The sequence below is a fragment of the Penicillium canariense genome (genome assembly GCF_028826845.1).
Source record: "Penicillium canariense strain IBT 26290 chromosome Unknown utg000004l_segment0_segment0, whole genome shotgun sequence".
NCBI lineage: Eukaryota > Fungi > Ascomycota > Eurotiomycetes > Eurotiales > Aspergillaceae > Penicillium > Penicillium canariense.
In genome coordinates, this window is record NW_026622731.1 from 2,566,531 (window position 1) to 2,586,626 (window position 20,096).

The 20,096-nt window shown below is 53.2% G+C and overlaps 9 protein-coding genes across 9 annotated transcripts; 5 read left to right on the forward strand and 4 right to left on the reverse strand.

The window, feature by feature from the left end:
• Nucleotides 1-1,059: 1,059 nt before the first annotated feature.
• N7482_007241 (pyridoxamine-phosphate oxidase PDX3) lies at nucleotides 1,060-3,057 on the forward strand (the record flags this gene model as incomplete). Its single annotated transcript, XM_056689366.1, has 5 exons — nucleotides 1,060-1,117; nucleotides 1,216-2,180; nucleotides 2,414-2,562; nucleotides 2,638-2,731; nucleotides 2,821-3,057. The coding sequence occupies 5 exons, from the start codon at nucleotides 1,060-1,062 to the stop codon at nucleotides 3,055-3,057; spliced, it is 1,503 nt and encodes a 500-aa protein (XP_056541795.1).
• A 367-nt stretch (nucleotides 3,058-3,424) lies between these two features.
• On the reverse strand, nucleotides 3,425-6,363 carry N7482_007242 (chloride channel protein; the record flags this gene model as incomplete). The annotated part of the gene is made up of 7 exons (XM_056689367.1): nucleotides 3,425-4,351; nucleotides 4,420-4,774; nucleotides 4,831-5,156; nucleotides 5,203-5,280; nucleotides 5,335-5,694; nucleotides 5,751-5,818; nucleotides 5,877-6,363. 7 exons carry the CDS (start codon nucleotides 6,361-6,363, stop codon nucleotides 3,425-3,427), a joined length of 2,601 nt encoding a protein of 866 aa, XP_056541796.1.
• Nucleotides 6,364-6,767: 404 nt separating this feature from the next.
• On the forward strand, nucleotides 6,768-7,504 carry N7482_007243 (histone-fold domain-containing protein; the record flags this gene model as incomplete). The annotated part of the gene is made up of 4 exons (XM_056689368.1): nucleotides 6,768-6,825; nucleotides 6,881-6,966; nucleotides 7,019-7,109; nucleotides 7,176-7,504. 4 exons carry the CDS (start codon nucleotides 6,768-6,770, stop codon nucleotides 7,502-7,504), a joined length of 564 nt encoding a protein of 187 aa, XP_056541797.1.
• Nucleotides 7,505-7,984: 480 nt separating this feature from the next.
• rip1 (ubiquinol--cytochrome-c reductase catalytic subunit RIP1) lies at nucleotides 7,985-8,908 on the forward strand (the record flags this gene model as incomplete). The annotated part of the gene is made up of 3 exons (XM_056689369.1): nucleotides 7,985-8,276; nucleotides 8,415-8,503; nucleotides 8,576-8,908. 3 exons carry the CDS (start codon nucleotides 7,985-7,987, stop codon nucleotides 8,906-8,908), a joined length of 714 nt encoding a protein of 237 aa, XP_056541798.1.
• Nucleotides 8,909-9,603: 695 nt separating this feature from the next.
• Nucleotides 9,604-11,118, reverse strand: she9 (putative mitochondrion biogenesis protein (She9); the record flags this gene model as incomplete). Its single annotated transcript, XM_056689370.1, has 1 exon — nucleotides 9,604-11,118. The coding sequence occupies one exon, from the start codon at nucleotides 11,116-11,118 to the stop codon at nucleotides 9,604-9,606; it is 1,515 nt and encodes a 504-aa protein (XP_056541799.1).
• A 792-nt stretch (nucleotides 11,119-11,910) lies between these two features.
• N7482_007246 (putative stress response RCI peptide) lies at nucleotides 11,911-12,496 on the reverse strand (the record flags this gene model as incomplete). Its single annotated transcript, XM_056689371.1, has 2 exons — nucleotides 11,911-12,332; nucleotides 12,439-12,496. 2 exons carry the CDS (start codon nucleotides 12,494-12,496, stop codon nucleotides 11,911-11,913), a joined length of 480 nt encoding a protein of 159 aa, XP_056541800.1.
• A 1,056-nt stretch (nucleotides 12,497-13,552) lies between these two features.
• Nucleotides 13,553-14,876, reverse strand: N7482_007247 (uncharacterized protein; the record flags this gene model as incomplete). The annotated part of the gene is made up of 4 exons (XM_056689372.1): nucleotides 13,553-13,557; nucleotides 13,613-14,562; nucleotides 14,622-14,701; nucleotides 14,751-14,876. 4 exons carry the CDS (start codon nucleotides 14,874-14,876, stop codon nucleotides 13,553-13,555), a joined length of 1,161 nt encoding a protein of 386 aa, XP_056541801.1.
• Nucleotides 14,877-15,913: 1,037 nt separating this feature from the next.
• Nucleotides 15,914-17,621, forward strand: N7482_007248 (SH3 domain protein; the record flags this gene model as incomplete). The annotated part of the gene is made up of 3 exons (XM_056689373.1): nucleotides 15,914-16,005; nucleotides 16,062-16,145; nucleotides 16,211-17,621. The coding sequence occupies 3 exons, from the start codon at nucleotides 15,914-15,916 to the stop codon at nucleotides 17,619-17,621; spliced, it is 1,587 nt and encodes a 528-aa protein (XP_056541802.1).
• A 915-nt stretch (nucleotides 17,622-18,536) lies between these two features.
• On the forward strand, nucleotides 18,537-19,407 carry N7482_007249 (glutathione S-transferase family protein; the record flags this gene model as incomplete). The annotated part of the gene is made up of 3 exons (XM_056689374.1): nucleotides 18,537-18,689; nucleotides 18,775-19,116; nucleotides 19,195-19,407. The coding sequence occupies 3 exons, from the start codon at nucleotides 18,537-18,539 to the stop codon at nucleotides 19,405-19,407; spliced, it is 708 nt and encodes a 235-aa protein (XP_056541803.1).
• Nucleotides 19,408-20,096: the final 689 nt, after the last annotated feature.

Sequence of the window (20,096 nt, forward strand, 5' to 3'; positions counted from 1 at the left end):
AGTTTTTCTCTCTGTCCTTTCTGTCGGCTTTTCAAGTCATCTCTGCTATAAATGTCAGAGAGGGTCATGAAGGTATACTTCGAAAGACTTGTCAAATAAAACCATAAAACTCAGTTTCGCAACGCAAATCCCAGAGCAATCAGACCATCCGTCTACCAAGCCTCGCGAGTATCACGACTATCGCCATGAAGGGTTGATTTCATCAAGGTATGTTTTTCACTAATAGGTTGAGGAAAGTGAGAGGGGAGGGAGTTGCGAGGCTAGCGACGTCCTGGAAAACGAGAGTGATAGACATAGTACCATTAGGACTTCTAGATACTACATGTGCTGCATCTTCTAGCTTGACTCTTTGAATCTCCTGATATAAGGCTGTGGTTGTTATGCTAGAAGCTTTACCTTGGAAAGAAGGACCGCACGGTATAGTCGCCGAGTGAAATATTCGTTGTCTTCGGCCTTTTGCTGCGTCGATAGAACCACATGCTGCCAAGATCAGGGTCGTTCTTGGGGTTTGCTTCCTTATCGCTACCCCTGCAAAGCAGCAACCCAGAATAGCAAGAACGTCAATGCGCTTTAGAAACTCTGAATTTTCCCTAAGTTCCATATCAATAAGCTGCCAAGGAACGAGCTTCCTACGCAGATGTCCACCGAGGAAAGTAATAAGATACAGTTGAAGTGCAAAGTGTTGTGCCACCGAGAATCACAGCCAAAACGGAAAGCAAATGAGGTGATACTCCCGGTAATGGTTTGGTACGATGTGGTATGACGTCTCGGGAGAGAATCTCGGTACGATCTTCGATCTGGGGATGTCACCCGGCGCCTCAACTTTATTACCAAATCATTCCCACGTCCCTCCCCTCCTCTTCCCCTCCAGTTGCTCAGGGTCTCAGGCGCCCCAATTACCTGGTATTGTACTACTGGTGTCTAATGTTCACTCGCATTCCCACACCTACTACACCCGTGGCCCTTGACTCATTTCTCCGCGTCGGCTTCCGCACTGCTTCCCGTCAGCCCCGCCTCCATTTCTCGACTGCAACGCCCTTGTGCGTACGCAGGCCAGACATGTCTCAGTATGAATCCGGGCTAGACGCTCATGCGCAGCGTCCGAAGAAGCTGATCTGTACGTCCTATGCATCTGCACAGCCTCTGTGAGACGTCTCTGCGGGGGACTTTCCCTACAGGCCTACGAGCTCCTGGCTAACTTCACTTTCACCTCAGTCGCTCCCGGAGACATCGAAGTTGGGGCTGAGACCCCCGGCACCGCCACTCCCCCGTCGCAAATGCCACCCGCAGCCCCTTCCTATCTGAGTCACGCCGAAGTTCTTCGCTCCGAGACCTCGACCCCCGATTCCACCACCGAAAGCCAGATCCTGTCGAACCCTGCACGAGCGCACCAGTTCCTGACCAACCCGCCGCTCACGGTATCCCAGCTGCACGGTACCAACCCGCTTCACCAATTCCACACCTGGTTCCGCGACCCGCGGTTGCCGGCGAGCTCGGCGCCCGAGACATGCACGCTTGCCACGGCCGAGCTACCATCCGGCCGGATCAGTGCTCGTGCGGTCTACCTTAAGGAGCTCGATGAGCGTGGATGGGTGGTATATAGTAACTGGGGTAGCCGAGAGGGCAAGGGCGGGCAGGTATTCGGACGCCAGGCGGCTGGGGGTGATATACCAGGCCCAATTCCGGACCCGGACGATGAGACACAATCGGTACCAGGTGCTGGCAACAAATGGGCTGCGCTGACGTTCACCTGGTCCACCACGGAGCGCCAAGTTCGCGTGGAGGGCATGCTGGAGCCGCTTCGCCGCGAGGAGAGTGAGCTATACTGGCGCACGCGCGAGCGCGGCAGTCAGATCGGCGCGTGGGCTAGCTGGCAGAGCCGTGTGCTCTGGTCGGCTGAACCGCCGCTACTGGCCGAGCGCCAGCGGCGCATGAGCGTGGCCAAGCTGCAGGCTTCTGCGGGGTCTGTGCCTGGCGCTCATGTACCAGCCGATATTGACGCAACGGATATCGATGACGGTCGGGCATTGCTCGAGCAACGTGTCAAGGAGATGGAGGAGCGATTTGCAGGTGTGGAGAAGATCCCCCTTCCACCTTTCTGGGGTGGTGTGCGTCTGGTGCCAGAGTCGGTTGAGTTCTGGCAGGGCCGTCGGAGTCGCCTGCACGATCGGTTCCGGTATGTGCGAGTTGAGGGCGAGGGTGAAGGAGCAAAGTGGCGGTTACAGAGACTTTCGCCATGAGAGGCATCTATAGAGTCTTAAATGGTTTAGAGATCATACTATTATCATAGCCGAGCAGCCTGAAGCGTCCAATCAATGCCGATCACCACTATCTTATCAGTCTTGGCACTCAACCTCCCTCGCCCTTCTCCGGCGAATCTCAACTCGATTTCGGCTAGTTATACACTGTACAGCATTGGAACGGCCAGTATCCTACGCGGCATCGTGAAGAGAAGCCCACCATGGCTTCCCCCACCACACAAACCCCCGCCACTGCCTCATGGGTTGTCATTGCGCTGGCAAGCGGCGCGTTCGCCGCCCTGAACGGGCTCTTTGCGAAGCTGTAAGCTACCAGAGCTATAGATCGTTGCAAAGGGACCCAGTCTCCACGATCACCAACATTGACATGTTTCTGCAGAACGACGGATACTCACACTACCGCATTCGCCCAATCCATTGCCCACCTATTCGGTCTCGAGTCCTCCAGCTTCCTCGAGCTCCTCGTCCGCGGTGTACGTGTTTCCTGCCTCCGGCGCACCATATTCCGCCTTGATTATTCTCGTTGCCCGGTCGCTATACCATATACTAATTCTCGGTCCAGATATGTCTCGGCCTCAACGTCCTCTGTAACATCATCATGTGGGCTCTCTTCACCCGCGCCCTGACTGCCGGTCCGTCCACGGTCAAAGTCTCGATCACAAATACCTCGTCCAATTTCCTCATGACGGCATTGCTGGGTATGGTTATCTTCCAAGAATCAGTGGGGGGATTATGGTGGCTCGGGGCGGCGATGATGGGGGCCGGGTGTATCTTAGTTGGAATGCGAGAGGGGGCATGATTTGAACAATTGGAGGGATAATGGATGAACAATCGAAGCATCTAAATGGCATCAGATTCCTTATATTTGGAGCTCTCCGTTATGTTCAAGACTAGATTCTATATTAAGTTGAACCTCATGTTGTCCCACGTAAGACCCTCAGAAGACACCGGGCGTCTCGAAACTCTCCCACGGTCTCGCAGCGTCACACCCGTACATGGACAACAGGCACCGACTTCTGACCTCATAAAATTCAACTCAAGGTATATTAATAGAGAGGATAGAGTCAGAAAGATCAAATAGCAAATGATTGAGCAAAGCTTAGATAGCATCACTGTGCATAACCAAACACCTCTATCGACCTATATTCGACACAATTGGTACAGTCCTAGCGACGACTTGGCCGCTCGTCTCTCTCTTCCAGTTCCACAAACGCATCATCCTCGGTGCCCTCCAGAATGCCCTCTGGCTCTGATGGCCTCCCAGGACGATCTCGTTCCCGCAGCCGCACTGGCCGATGAGCCCGGATCGACCCACTAATAAAGCCAGCCACTGTTTGGATGAGCCGCCACAGGCGGTCCTCCAATGTCTCCGGGGCAGGAGTACTCAGGTGGCCGCCCAGCGGAGCAGAGGCGAACCCAGACGAGCTCGTCGCTGCCAGCGCATGCTCCTCGGCCTCGACCTTGAACTGGTACTTCAAGCAGTCCTTGACGGTCACAAGGCCCGTCAGGCGGCCACGGCGCTCAACGAGAATGACTCGGGGTCCCATCTTCTTGAAAATCTCCATGACGGTCTCGAGCGGAAGACGCGGATGAACCGTCAACGGCGTGTGGTCGACATACCGCGAGAAATCAACGACACCAGCGCCTACACTGGTCTGGATTGCGTCAAATGTATCTGGGGGTCGCAGATGCCGCGGACCGGACGCGCGCTGCGCAACGGTGGCCTCGGCCGCCTCTTGGGTGAATACACATCGAGCTCTGGGTGAGACGAGACCCTGGCTGCGTGCGCGGTCGATAGCGTACCGCAGCTCGGTGCGCCCAATAAAGCCAACCAGGGTCTTGGTACTGCGGTCTTCCACAATTGGAAAGCCCTGGAACTTGTTGTCACTCAGCAAATGCTCTGCCTCGCGCACGGGGAAGTCTGATGCGGGCAATGTCAGCGGGTCCGTGGTCATTGCGTGCGAGACAGGAACGTTGAAGACATGGTCTTCCTTGTTGTCTAGGAATGGGAAACCGTTGAACCAGATCAGTCTGTCCGCAATACCGCCGTTTCCGAATCGATCTCCGACAGCTTTGGTTACACCAACCACGATCTAGCGAGACATCAATTGTTAGCATTTATCTGAATCGATATATTCGGTCGGCTTAAGGAGAAATATACCATAGTCGGCAGAATATAGGTCAGTGCACCAGTCAGCTCAAACATGATGACCGTAACAGAGATAGTGAGGTGCATGATTCCACTGAGCGCTGCACCGGCGCCCAAGAAGGCGTATGTACCAGGCGTAATACAAGGAACGTCGGGATTGCATGACGCAAAGAACGAGGAGTTGGGAAAGGATTCATGAAGTGCCTGCACCATGATTCCAACCATGCGGCCAAATGATGCCCCAATGGCCATGGATGGCACAAAAATACCAGCCGGCACCTTGCATCCATAGGAAATGATCACCAGCCCGGTACGCAAAATCGTAGCAATAGCTAATGACAGCACCATCGACCAGCGATTCTTGGTTCTGTAAGGTAGACATGTCAGTTACAGGTTTTAAATAGAAGAGGTGGTGGTTCATACTCGCACACCCCATTGTAGTCGTGACCACCTTCACATTCGCGGAACAGGATCTCCATCATCTCCGTCATGTTAATCTTTAAGAACATGTTTGGATAGCAGAGAATAGCAGTGAGAGCCGCAAGAACCACCGACTCCGTAATGGGCCACTGGGAGAGGTACTTCTTGCGGAAAGCTGCTACTCGCAGATTCCACTTGATCACAAACGCGCCGTATAGTCCACCAAAGACACCAAGGAATGCAAAGAAGATTAGTTCAAAGAAGTGCCACGTGCGGTCATATTCAACCTGGAACATGACCAACTGGCCGGTTCTAAATGGGTTCAAGGCCTGCATGAATCAGTAACGCCCTAGGGAAAAAGTATGGACGACATACCGCCAGCACACTGGTTGCTACTAAGGCACAGAAATAACTGCGCCAGAGAGTCTTGAGTGGGAAATAATTCGCCATCTCCTATTGATCATCAGTATACGGGTCCCAAAAACATACTCGAGCATCCACCTGTACCTCTAGTGAAAACAGTACACCTCCGATAGGACTTCCAAAAGCCACCGCCACACCAGCAGCAGCCGAGGCAGTCAAGATTTCTCTCGTTTTTGACGCATTCTGCTTATATTTACCGAAAAAGCGTGAAATGACGTTTCCGGTGCACACAGCAAAATGAACACTAGGCCCCTCCTTTCCGACAGAGAGACCCGATGCAATGGCTAATGGCAGCGCAATTGACTTGATGAGGAGTGTCCAAGCTCCCAGAAACCCCTTCATAACGAAGCCAGCAATGATGCATTTAATCTCGGAAATGCCGGATCCTGCGGCATACGGAGCAAACGATTTGACGAGAATCGCAGCAATAGATGCAAGTAAAATCTAGCTAGATATTAGCTCGGGCCTTTTTCGAGTACAACATAAGGTGGTAGCCTTACCGCGAAAAGGAAATAAATCACGTAATTGACGACCCAGAAAGAAGTCCAGTGTTTCCACTCCGGGCATCCTAAGTTTCAGTCAGATTTATCCATGATGAGCAGAACATGAGGGGTTGTTCTACATACCTCCCTCAGCACCCCAGCAGCAGAATTGTTCGTTCAAATAGAATGCGGTCGTACAATGGCCCAGCTTAATATCCGACAACCACTCGGTGATAATATTTAGCACGGCCGAATTCAGACCAATGGCCATGCCGACGAGCGTCACCACAAGCCAGGCCTGCCCAGCCTCATACGACTCGCGCACCTTTCGTCGCCAGCCAAAGACGCCTTCCTGGTCCCAGAAGCCGACGCCGTTTCGTCGCTTGGCTCGGCGAGCATTCTGCTCATTCACCGCATCTTGGACCCAGTCTATGGTTGTGAAATCCTCATAGCGCTTGATCTCGCCGATCTCGTCCGTGATTGTGGGGGCTTGGGCGTCTTGAGCGTCGGCGGCAGGTTCGGGGTCGATGGGGGAGGAAAGAGAATGGCCAGATATTCTGCGCATGTTGCGGCGCTCAGCGACAATCGAGGGCGACCGCGAGAGGGTCGAGGAGAGGCGTGTCGAGGTCATAACATCGACTGGCGCGGTGGAGTCAGCATAATCGGATTCGAGCTGTATCGATGATGCTATTCCACCGCGACAAGGGATCGCAGGCTGGCGCTGATAGGGGGCGCGGGATCGAGAACAAACTATGGCCAAAGCTATATCAGCTCGCCGTAAAATGAGCTGCAGCTGTTGTAACGATTTAGCCGCTCAAATGATTCTGCAGGCAGAAGTCGAGGTGTCGAAGAGTTGCGTTCGCGCCAAGTATCGATAACGGAGCCGTGCTGAGATAACGCCGCGCACACGCGTTTGACTTTCTCGACTCAACACTCGCGCGATCAGGACAGCTGCAACAAGGAAACACTTGCTTCTACTGCAGAAAGGCCTTGCTATAATCTTCGCTCCATCTCCTTTGTGCGAAAACCCTCACTATGTCTCCAAAGAACGTGGGTGAGCCGGATGAGATCACCGGACAGAGCGCCCTTCCCAGTGCGTACAATGACTCCCCAAAAGACAACGCTGACAATGGCTAACTGACTCTCAGTTTCTCGCATCAAGAAGATCATCCAGCTCGACGACGATATTGTACAATGTTCCAATAATGCGACCTTTGTCATCGCTATGGCCACGGTGCGCCACACACGCCAACTATTCTTTCTACGCCCACTAACGTCATCTACAGGAGATGTTCATCCAGTATCTCGCCGAGCAGGGACACAATGTGGCCAAGTCTGAACGGAAACCGCGAAAGACCGTGCAATACAAGGATCTAGGTGGGTTGTGGATCGCCGCGTTGGAAGTCCGCCAAATAGCATGGGCTAATCGCTACTATGCAACAGCTTCCGCCGTCTCACACATAGATAACCTCGAATTTCTAGCCGACGTGATCCCCAAGACTACGACATACAAGCAGTTTAAGGAGAAGAAGGCCAAGGAGGCCGCCAAACAAACCGAGATGGAGAAGGGCCAGCGTACCCTGAATGGAGCCGGCGCTGCCTCCAGTAACACCAATGGCGCCTTAGCCGACCTCGCGCCCACTCAGAATGAAACGACAGCATCCTCACCATCAGTCCCTCGCACACCCGTGGTCCCGGTGAGCGCGCTGATCGCGGATCGAACGGTTGATTCCTCGGCTCGAAATGACACCGACGTCGAGATGAAGGACTAGCCGCCGGACGCTTAGCTTTGGTCGGAATGGCAATTACTTTTTTTCTCTTTTTTTCTCTGTTAATTTTGCATTGGAGTTTCACGGGATTCTGGCGGGCTGTTGCTTGCCCGGTTGGTGCTTTTTAGTATGGTCGCATCGAGTTCGGAGATGGGGAAGAATCAAGTTCATAATAGATACCAAATGACTCCCAAAACACTCAAAATGAAGATCTAGCCTCAGACATCAGTCGATTGAACTAGAACGACGGTCAGTAATCTACTATAAAAGTGTATGGCAACTCGCGGTGCTGGTCGAGAATGAAGTTCGCCCGGGTACCCGCTCAGCCAATGACAGGCCCCGTGATTCCGATCGCTAGCGAAAGCTCTGGCTCCAACTTCGACTTCCGACTTCATCCACTGCCTCCCTCTCTCTTCCCACCCGCCCTCCACACGACCAACGCAATTGCGGTCAACAACCCACCCAGTGGTCAATTGCATCACCATGTCTCTCTCCTCCGCTTCCAGCACTCTGCTGCGCACCTGCGCCCGCCAGCAGCTGCCCACCTCCCGCGCCGCCGTCACCTCCTGCCAGCAGCGGAGGGGAGTCGCCGATGCGAAGGCCTCGTTTGAGAGCCCCTTCGCCACCGCTAATGAGCGTGGCTCGACCCTGAAGATCCCTAACTTCAGCAAATACTCCTCCAACAAGTCCCCTCGCTCCAACCAGGTCTTCTCCTACTTCATGGCCGGTACTATGGGTTTGGCTTCGGCTGTCGGCGCCAAGGCGACTGTTCAGGGTATGCTTTCCCTCTCCTGGCCCCTTGTGAGATGGCGACATGGATACAAATGCGAGATATGAATATCAGACGGGATGGGTCATGTGGATGGATGTAAATTGGAGCTTATTCGTGCTGACCGTCTGATTTCCCCTGCAGACTTCCTCGTCAACATGTCCGCCTCCGCCGACGTCCTGGCCCAGGCCAAGGTTGAGATTGCTCTCGGCGCTATCCCTGAGGGCAAGAACGTACGTGAACCAGGCAGATCGCACCACTTTCAACCCAACCATCCCTAACATTCATGTCTTTTTTTCTTCCAGGTCATCATCAAGTGGCGCGGTAAGCCCGTCTTCATCCGTCACCGCACCCAGGATGAGATCGCCGAGGCCCGCGAGACCAAGTGGGAGACCCTGCGTGACCCCCAGTCCGACGACGAGCGTGTGCAGCGCGCCGAGTGGCTGGTCATGCTTGGTGTCTGCACCCACCTGGGTTGTGTCCCCATCGGTGAGGCCGGTGACTACGGCGGCTGGTTCTGCCCCTGCCACGGCTCCCACTACGATATCTCCGGCCGTATTCGCCGGGGCCCCGCTCCTCTGAACCTCGAGGTTCCCCAATACAGCTTCCCCGAGGACGACACCCTTGTCATTGGTTAAACGACCATTTCTCTCTTTTGATCGATTCCGTTTGACCCGAAAGACTCCGCCATGTGAAAAGCGGTAACCCTGTTTTATTAGACCGGGATAGTGGAGGGACGGTCAAGACGAAGACGGGAAGGGGTCTATCTTGTCTGTGTATGTGATTGTGTGATCTTTATTTCCTTTTTTTTTAGACAGAGCGGCCGTGTGTCTTGTCAAGATTAAGAGACCGTGTTTTAATATGGACAAAAATGAGCTCTCTTACCCTTTGTGTCCTCGGTCTCCGAAGTTGATCTACTAGATGGTTTTCTTGCTCTGGCTACACGTTTGAGCAGGTTACAACCCGCGGTCTTCTTGAGTACATACTTATGTTCTATATCGCCTCGTGTATTCTCTAGTCATGAAATTTCCTTTGTGCTTCATCAACATTAGCTGCTTGATAAACATAAGGTTTTGATTTATCCACTTAGCTCAGGCATCGATAATGTTGAGCCATGTTCGGTATATAGGGAGCTTCACTCTACAAAAGGAATAACTGCAATAATAGTATATGTGATTCTTGATATCCACTTGGATCTATCTCTTCATCTATACAAGCTTCACCAAAGGGTTGATGAGAATATGTCAAGTACTAACAAGATCGGACTGCAGGGGTGGACTCAGAGCCCCTCCAGTACATCCATCTGTCGTATAAAAAACCGAGGCCAGCCCCTTTACCGAGGTCTCACCAGGGCGATTAACAAGCCTACCACTGCCGCACCGGCTGCAGCGCTCTGCATAACAGCCACGGTAAGATCACGCTGGGAAATAGCAACGCCGCGCTCACTAAAGAGCTCATCCAAGGCTTGCCGCCAGTATTCAAGAGACATAGGTGAAGAGGAGATGTCAGAAAGGCGGGAATAAAGAGAAGGTTCGACGACTGGAGCGACCGAAACAATCTCAGTCGGAGAAAGCACCTCGGTGGTGGCAGGCACACCAGGCTCCGTACCAGAAGACTCAATCGAGGCAATCGAGGACTCAATAGTAGAATCAATAACCTCAGGAAGAGCCACCGGGGCCGCTGAGGAAGAAAAACCGCCCTCAATGCGGTTCAGCGTCTTCTCCTTTTCCAACGCTTCGACGACCTTATCCTCGAAGCCCTTAACCAGCCGGCTGCGACGCCACGGCTCAACAGCAATCTGGAAGATTAAGAACAGCAGGACATTCACGCCCATGAGGCCCCATGTACCCCAGGTACTCATCCGGCGGATCTTGTCCGACCAGACCTGTTCTTCGTGGTAGCGGGAGAGAATGCACTTGTTCAGCGATGCAGCCGCCTCCTCGGCCTCACGCTCGGCGCGGGACAGGGCCTCTTGTGTCTCCACCTCGGCAACCTCGTTGGTGTGGTCGTTGCGGTAGAGAAGGGTGAAGCGTTCCAGGTCTGTCGGGGACCAGGCATGCTTGCGCTGGAGCAGCTCATTGACTTCGCGCTGGGAGGTCGAGCGGTTGTTGATTGCTGCTGTGTAGTCTTCCTTTGCTTTGCGGACATGTGCACGGGCTGTGCGGAGGCGCGTTTCTGGGGAAAAGGCGGCAATGTTAGCGGATGGGCAGGGTACATATGGCAAACACCATGTCATACCTTGTATTTGGATCTCGTGCTTGAGCGCCTCGATACCCGAGTATCCTGTCAGATCGTTCAGACGCTGCCCAGCTACAAAGACGTTGGACTGTAGGGTGTCCATCATTGTGGTAAACTGCTTCGACAGTTGTGACCGGCGGTTCTCCAAGTAGGAGGGCAGCCCTCCGCTCTGTGCACCCTCGACATTGGAGCTTTGTCTTTTCTCCTCGTTTTGCTCAGCCTCGAGCCCTTCCAATAGCATCTTGTCATCAAGGTTTGGCGGTACCTGCCCCCCGCGGGGCAGGTCAGTCTCCGGAGAGCTCGCACGAGGACTCCCCGCGGCTGCATCCGGGACAGGGGCGCCGTCAGGCACCACGCCTTCCTTCGCAGCCTTTAACAGTCTCTCCGTCTCTGTAGTAGCCTTGTCTTTCTCATCGAGGGGGAAGTATGACCCTGGAAGCCGGCGGAACTGGCATTGGAGGCAGACAGAGAAGCTCCGTGACGTCGGCCTCGCGGGAAAAACGATCGTGGGTGTCCGGAGATGGGGGACCTGCACCGGTCGAGCAGTCGTGCGGGTGATATGTAGACTGGATCGAAGCGATTGCCGCAGAAGCAATGGCATGGGCTGCATGGCCGGTGTCAGGGCCAAGGACCTGGAGGGGAGGTGTGGTCGGTTGGGGTGTTGGAATCCACCATTTTCCATTCCGCCGGAACCTCAGAGGATCATCTCGGAGCGGGTTGGGACCCAGCGCTTATCAGATGGGAGGCCGGTACGTATGGGGGCCATAACTGAATAACTAACTCGACAACATCTGGTGGATTCTTTGGATTTCTTATGCGTACTAATCTGGTTTTACTGAGGACGCGTAGTATATATCCAGGAATTCCTTTTGTGGAAAGGGCGTTTTCGTGTTCCATTCCCCACAGACATATATCTCGACCACACTATACGCCTACTCTGTGGACTTAACATTGATGTAACCACATTGGAAGAAATGGGAGTAAATTTAACAATGTTAAACTGGGCAAAAGACTCAAAAGTTCCAATTGAAGGACTACTTTAATTCATTCAAACACCCTTGATCGTCGCCTCGAATCTGGAGAAGGAAAGCAATCAATTGCCTTATAGATGGACAACACTAGGTACCAATGCATTATTGCTCGGCTGAGCGAAAACGTACTTGAATACTGTATACGAAACACCTCTTAGTGGAAGACGGCAAAACCGCCAACCCTGGACTTCCCGGCTGGTATAACAGTAAATGAAACTACAAAAACATATCCTTCGTCAAAGTCATAAAGAAAATCCCGCATCCAGAGACGGAGAGTGTTTACGATAGAACCTAGGACGAGCGCCCGGCAACAAATCAAGAACCGAGGCGAACAGGCGTGATAGTCACCATCAAACTGGTGCTTATGCCCTCTAGTCCGGGGTCTGGATCTTGTGGTCGCCTTTCACAGCTTCAGCGTAGGTGGGTGGCGGGCGGGCATCAGTGCCATTGCTCGGTCCAGCACCTTGCTGCGTGCCGTCGGAGGGCTTGGGCGCAGCGTTCGATTGGCCGTGCGCTTGCTGGCCTGACTGGTTGACCGTGCCGTAAGATGGTCGCTGGGGGTGGTTCTGGGGAGGCTGGTGTGAGACATAGTAGTACGTCACACGGCCGTTCTCGAGGTCGCGGCGCTGGCTGGAGCCGCCGGGGATGGGCTCGTAGGCAGCTTCATCATAGTCGGGCTCGGGGTACTTCATGATGATGTACCAGGCATGAATGAGGCCCGGGATGTAGCCCAACAGGCAGAGGGCGATGTTTATGATGGAATCGGCGGTGCAGATCCCCGCCTTGATCCAGACTGTGGTCGCGCGGACATTATTAGATCAGCGGTCACGTTCATACAGTTGATATCGTCCACTGGATGCAGTGTTTCGGTAGCAAGGGCGCAGTGGGGAGGTGCTTACCGGCAATGGGGGGAAAGAAGACGGCGAGTACCGCCAGGAAGATATCGGAGCTGCACATGGCTCCAAAGGGAGGGGGTGGTTGGGTTGTGCTCTATGTGTCACCTGCAAGAATGAGAGGATGGTTGACTAAATCACAATGAAGGCTTATCGGACCTCCACGGTGGTTGACGAGCAGATATTCAACCTCTATACAAGATTGAGTCTTGGATGCGTCAGTTTTCTTGGTGGCAGCCTGCTTTTCGGGATCAGATGACGCTGATCACATGACGCGTCATGAGAGGAGCCTTGGTGGTTAGCTTTCCGTAGTTAGTTGTGGTTGTGGCCTCCAAAGTCAGGTATCAGTATTTGACTTTCCACTTAACGACCTTTTACATACATATTGTTAACGGTTGATAGTTTATTCCATGCACTCACGGTACTTGCGGAGACCCGGTCTTGCAGGCCCCGATCGACCACGCAATGAAGGTTCAGACCCGTCGACTGACTGTCTCCGACCGCAGAAAAGCGGGGGCCTTGGAGCTGGGGCTAGGGTCTTCACACGCGAGTTTGGTCCCTCCGTACTGGGAACTCGATACCCACTTCACGCGAGGATCAGACTTTTGACTTGCGGCGCTGTTCTAGCTATCGCTTCCAGATGTGCTTAGTTACGAGTTCAACGATATTCTTCACATCGCATGCGGGGGCCCTGCATCCAGCAGGAGAATGACCCGTCCCTCGCAGGATCCCGCAGCCCCAACCAGACAGCTCACAATTCTTGCATAGCCATTGCAGGATGCAAGGTGAGCCTCGGGACTAATACACTGAGTGTCTGTCTCCGTACGGTGGCTGTCGTACGTGTATCACAACATCAGAAATTTGCGAGGCGGGTGGGTGATAGCGATCGGCTAATGGGTCCCCTAGGGGGCATCTGAGTGGCGGATATCACCACGCCAGGCACCGGACGGGACCAGCTAGGAATGGGACCAAACGAGACAGGATGGAAGCGGACTAGACAGGCACCGCTGGCCGACTCGCTGCCAATCAGGCTGGCCGCTTGTCGCCATTGCTCCTGAGTCGAGCACTCCGTACGGAGGTGCATTTCAAAAGTTCGGCGTCGCGCACCGACCACCACCTACTACACTAGGCGATTTTTAGCTAGATTATATTGTATTGTATTGTATTGCCTATAGCCTACCCTCTTTATATTCGTTACCACCATCTAATTCGATGATCTTTTTGATATGCGTAGGGATACGCTCAATCCAACGCTGGATCTTCTCCTGCGGCATCTCTCGCCATGCAGCTTGCCAAGCAATATAGGCCTCCTGCCTACTCTTTGGTGCGCCTTTCTTGGTTGTAACACGTTTCAACCAAGGCCAGGCAGGCTCAATTGGATTTAGATCAGGCGAATTGCCACACCAAATTAGCCGATTAACCTTAGCTACATCAAAAACACGTTGTTGGATATAGTGGCTATGTGCCGGTGCTTTATCCTCTTGAACAAGCGTATTCGGCCGTTGAATAGCGCATTCCTTTGCAAAAGGTAATAGCTTTGGTATCAAAATCAGTTTTTGATATCGATACCAATCAATTCCACCCTTACGACCACGACCAAGCTTGCCAGTTTTCTGGTTAAATTTCCATATAGGCCTTTTACCAGCAGGTTGTCGTCGAAGATTCACACGACGCATCTGCGTTTCAAGCTCCCAATCAGCTTTTAAAATAGGCTCAATCTCGCAATTTAATTGCTCAATCTCTTGCTCAGATTCACGTTTCTCTTGCGCAGTTTCAGGTTTCCAACAATAATAAGGGCCTTTTTTATCATAGGTAAAGCAGCCCCAAAACATGAATTCACAAGCGCCTTTCCAACGCTCACGAATACAAGATCGAACAAAAGCTTCATCCTTAGAACGCCAAACTCGATAGCTACCACGTCGATGTAGTAGAATAACCGAAGTTTCATCGGACCAAATCACATTCTTCCAATCATCAAGTGTCCAAGCTTGGTGTTCAAGACACCAAGCAAGCCGATCAGCTTTCATCTTCTTCGTCAACCCAGGCTTCCGAGTTGGCTTCGTCTTGCGTAGGCCGGCGTTCTTGAGGATACGCCAAATAGTAGCAGCAGAGATAATGATTCCTTCCTTGCTAAGCTCACCAGCAAGATCAGCACAAGATTTCTCTCGGCCATAACGATCCAGACGCACCTTAGATAGGATAGTCGTCGTTGTTGGTTGGTCTTGCTTAGTTGGCCGGCCAGTACGTTAGGCGTCTTGTACAAAAGCATCTTGAATATTATTATGATTAACCTCAAAGCCTCGCTCGATTACGCGTACGTAGATCTTGTTGACAGCTGAGATAGATAGATTGGTAATCGTAGCAATCTCATGCGAAGATTTGCTAGTGTAAGCCTTTAAAGCAACCACGGTTGCTCTTGTGGCGATATCTGGCTGTTTTGGCATATTTTGAATAGCTCGTAGGTTGGTAGGTAGGTAGGCAGGTAGGTAGGTAGGTAGGTAGGTAGGTAGGTAGGTAGGTAGGTCGGTCGGTCGGTCGGTCGGTCGGTTGGTGGTAGGTAGGTGGCTATGGGAAGATAGAAAATAATATTATTAGGGGTAGTTCGACGTTACTGTGTGTATTCGTCTGTTCGATATGACTAGTGGTAAATATGGTGGTCGGTGCGCGACGCCGAACTTTTGAAATGCACCTCCGTATAGTACGAAGAGAAAGCTTCCTATAGTACTGTATATTTTGATACCCGCAAGCTTGGGCAGGTGGGAAATCGAGGCCCGGAGATGGGGACACTGTGGTCCACAAAGCGACACGCCTGACCCGCGTCCTTTTGGCGCTGGCACTATGCTGACGCTATGAACTATTTGTGTATCGCAGTTCAGTTTCCCAAACCAGACTCCGTAATGCGAAGTTTTCTCTAGCCGTAACGCTAAGGCCCGTTCGGGCCTCGTTTCAGGTCCCGCCAGACCAGTTCGTCCCACAGGTCCTGCCCCCCCTTTTACCAGTCTCTGCCCCGACAGTGTACTCAAGTACTCCGTACTCCGTACGATACTGCGACGGCCCCAGACCCAAACCCACGCCGAGACCAACCGAGCCAGACCACTCACCTCTTCTCACACCTCATATCTCCTACCCTCTTCTTCTTCCCTCGATTGGTCATCCTTTCCCTTCTATTTCCATTTCCTCGGTGGCCACCGCGCCTCGATCTTTCCTCCCGGGTCCACGTCCGTTGTTGGCGCCCGAGTCACTCGTTTGATCTCATTCCTTCTCTCTGCGCGTTTCCCCCCTTCTCTTCCCGAGCTGGTGGCTTTTGCTTCAGCTGGCCTGGTATCGACTACATCCACACACCCGACCTCATTAAACAATTAGGACCGACATGCGATTCGCGTAATCCCGACGACCTCTCCATCATATTTGACACATTCCACGGCAACATTCCTCACAGCAACCACTCGGAGGGATGGCCGCTGGGGAATCCCGTCCGGAGATGTCATCTTGTTTGTCATTGTCGGGGTCGACGGCCTGCCCGGCGTGGAGTAGCTCGAAAGTCTCCACTAATTCGAGCCAGTATTCGAGCTTGTGAGTCGGAATTGCGTCAGGCAGCATTGGATGCGGGCTAACCAAGGATGCGGCAGTCCATGGCTCGACGGCGTTTCTAATCTCACATCATTCGATCAAGCCCTGAGCAATTATGTTTCGGACACTTATGTCACCTCCAAGTAAGTGTGCGGTTGGCGATAAGGGCAAACGCGTGCGAATGATGAAATTGACCGTATCGCTCCAGATATGTCGACCTGTTGGGTTGCGAGGGCCTCAATAAAAGCGCCATGAATGATTATTATGCCCAATATACCACCAGTGTGATTTGCAGCGGTCTCATTCAGAGCTCCAAGGATGATTGTGGCCTGTCTTCCGCCCAATCAGAACCGCTATGTGCCGAGACGTGCGCGCTCATGGCCACCAGCGAACAGGAGATCATGGTCAACAAGCAACTCTGCCCGAAAACCAACGAGGATTACATGAAACAGATTCGCTCCGATTTCACTATCTGTTCGAACCCGGCTGACTCGCTGACCGGAAGCTGTGTGGATGGGTCCGACAACGAGCCGGACAACTGCGGTTTCTCATCTAATACGATCGGCCTGTGCACCTACTGTGCGTCCAGCTCGCCCAACTCAACCGATACTTGCTGCGCCAGCTCCAATTCCACAACCCGCTGTCATGGTGTCAGCATTCCAACCTCGACCGCAACCCTGCAGCCGATCGTCACCACCACCACCGCCGCCGCAGCCAGTGCTGATGTCGCTCACCATGATCTGTCAGGGGGCCAGGTTGCCGGTATTGTGATTGGGTCGGTTGCAGGAGCGGCCATCCTCGGCGCTCTGCTTGCTTTCCTTTTCATCTGTACTCGCCGCCGCAAGCGGTCACAATCCGATGCTGCACTTAATCAGCCAAACCCACAGCGTAAGGGCGCATCACCACCCATGCAGCAACCGGAAAGCCCGACAGGATACAATATGGTTCCTGGCGGTCGTGTTGCTCGCATGTCCGCCCTCCGCGAGATTCCCAGTACCTCTCCAGCCCACTCGCGAACATCTGGAGCGATGTTTGGCGGTACGAAGTATAGTGATTCATCCGACTCGGAGGCCAGGGGCGCCAGCCCAGGGGCTATGTCTCGGCGAATTCCCCCTGTGACCGGAAAGCGTCATGGCTCGCTTTCGAGCAGCTCTGCTCTGGCTGGACTGGACAGTGATAGCTCACCTCTATCTGGTACTGCGAATCAATACTCGTCCCCTGAGGGGGTGACCAGTGGCCAGTCCGAGCAGCTGTCGTACTTCCGCGACTACTACTCGCAAGACGATATTCAACCCGGCGACAAGGTGGCTGCCCTGTGGGCATATTCTCCCCGGGCGGGTGATGAATTTGAGCTGGACCGTGGTGAGATGCTGAAGGTGATTGGCATCTGGGACGACGGTTGGGCCACAGGTGTCCGTCTCGCCGAGCGAGCGGAGGACTATGACATTCGTCATCGCGAGCAGCGTGACAGTGGAGTATCCAATGGCTCGCAGCGGCTGGGCCCGTCACCTGCGCCCTCCGGCGAGATCAAAGCCTTCCCGTTAGTGTGTATCTGTCTGCCGCAGCACTGGCGGAAGATCATCGATGGTGGCGTCCCGGAGGACGACGAAGAAGTTTGAGCGCGGGAGAAGTAAACAAGTGTCTCCCTGGATTTCATGCGATACTTACGCCTTGACGACAGCGTGTGCAGCATTCTCATTTCGTCGCGCCAGCTTCACGAGAAGGCAATTTCACCCGTGTACTCATTTCTCCTGATTCCCCTCTCAGGCTGGCGGCCTTTCTGGTAACCGTACCCTCGTGGGATGATTGTGTGTGCAGTTTCTTTTTATTCGTATTCTATATACCCCCCATTTACGGCGAACGATTTCCTCGTCCCTTTCCTTTACCTCTCCTTGTCCCTATATCTTCACTGCCTCTTCTTTTCAATTGATCGATTTGATCGATTTCCTGTGGAACCGGGACGCTGGCGCAACGGAACTCGGGCGGAGTAGGCCCATTCTCGCATACGATGGATGCTGGCCTTGATATTCTCGTTTCATCTTTTTATGTACATCGGTACCTGGCTGTTGAGAGACCTTGGGCAGCAGTCCTCAGGTGATTGCTTTGGTTTAAGGATATCGGACATATAGTGCAAGCATTAATGTATGTACATAATTAGACTCGAAACTTATTCAACAAAAGCTGGCCTTGCATAGTAATCTAATCAGATGGAGGGGAATAGTTTGGATAGGGTTGACTCGGTGTTTTTGGGTGGTACACTTCGACACTCGCACCACCCCGCATTTCCTGCAATTCTCCTCATTTCTTATCCGGTTCGGGTGTACGGGAGCATTGGAAACCGAAGACCTCGATTTCCAATTCGCTTTTACTAATCCACCATCCACCCCTCCTTTCACCGCATTCCGTGATATCATAAATAATGGCGTCTTCCCCTGTTCATCTCGAAGAGCTGCTTCTATTTATTCCACCCTATCGCCCAGTCTCCCCTTGTTGACTGAGCTCCCACGTCTCGTATTCCCAGTGCAACCCCAGCCATGGCTTCTCCCAAGATCGTTCTTTACACCAACCGTGGCTGCCCTTGGGCGCATCGCGCCCACATTGCTCTCAAGGAGTCCGGCCTGCAATACGAAGAGGTCACTATTGACCTTACCAAGCCCCGCGAGCCGTGGTATTTGGAGATTAACCCGGTATGTACCCCGGCAGTAGCTCGCCGCAGCGCTAACCCCTCACTCGCTCTTCGAGACATGGCCATAACCCTTTCTTTGCCTGCAGCGCGGCTTGGTCCCCAGTCTCTCGTATAACGGCAACATCGTCACTGAGTCCGGCATTGTTGCGCAATTCCTTGCCGACGCACACCCCTCGCACCTCCTGCCGGCGTCCGGACCAGCCGAGAATGCGCTGTACCGCGCGCGCGTGTCGTTCTTCGTCGATGCGCTCTTCAGCAAGGTTGTCCCGCACTTTTTCGCCAGTGTCAAGTCTGCCTCAGAGGCGGAGCGTGATGCTGCTGCGGAGCAATTGGTTGCTGGTGTCGTGAAGGAGGTTGAGCCTCTGCTCGCGGACACTGAGGGCAAGGGTCCTTTCTTCGGAGGCAGCGACAAGCTGACTTTGGCTGAGGTATGCTACCAAAAACTTGATCCTATCTTCCTGGGCTTGTTCGAGAGTGTGATCATCTGTATTGACCATTGTTACTAGGTCCAATCCGGCTCGTTCCTGCTACGCATTCTCGGCTTCAGCAAGCCTGAGCATGGCCTGGTTAGCGCCAAGCTGCCTGCGCTGCTGGACCAGCAGGCTCCGCGATTCAAGCGCTGGGCTGATGCCACTGTGGCTCATGAGAGTGTTAACTTTATTTGGGACGAGAAGGCTGTTGCGGATCGGATGCGGGCTAAATTCGCTCCTAAGCAGTAGGCTGCTAGATTTTGGATGACGAGAGCTTATCGCTGGATCAGATGCTTGAGTATGATGGGTTTGTTTATCTCTATTTTTTGTTTTTTGATCTTTTCCTATGATGGACGATTGATTTCTTGGCTTCTATTGTACTGGTCGAAGGAAGCGCGGGTGATATGCCCTGGAATTGACTTCTTCGGTGGGCCTTTGTGACCTTGACGCCGTAGGATAGACATGCACCGCCTGTGGCCTGGGTGGGATCAGTCTTATAGACCCACATACATTATACGCAAGCAATGAAGCATGCTGTGCTATCGCAAAAGCGACATTGACAGGGTAGTCGCATGAGTGCAAGATGGAAATTTCGTCGCCTGGCGGTGTACACTTCACGACGGAGGGGCAGCCACTGAGGTGGGCCGGGCCTTTCGTCCCATGGTTGCGGGCCACGTCCAAATTTAGCGCGCAGATATCCTCAATGATGCCCCCAAAGTCCCTAGGTAGAGCCTCCAATGCAGCCTCCGACAAATTGCTGTACCCGGGGCAAGCATGTCGTGCAGACCCCATCTATGCTGAGTAGTGTGATTTCCAACAATCGTACCGCAGGTGTGGGTGGCTGCGGCGCTACAAGTTGGCGGGATGAGCGTCACCAGTATCTAGGCAGCCAGAACGCATGACAGATGCCTAATGAAAGTGATTGTAGTCCAATAACG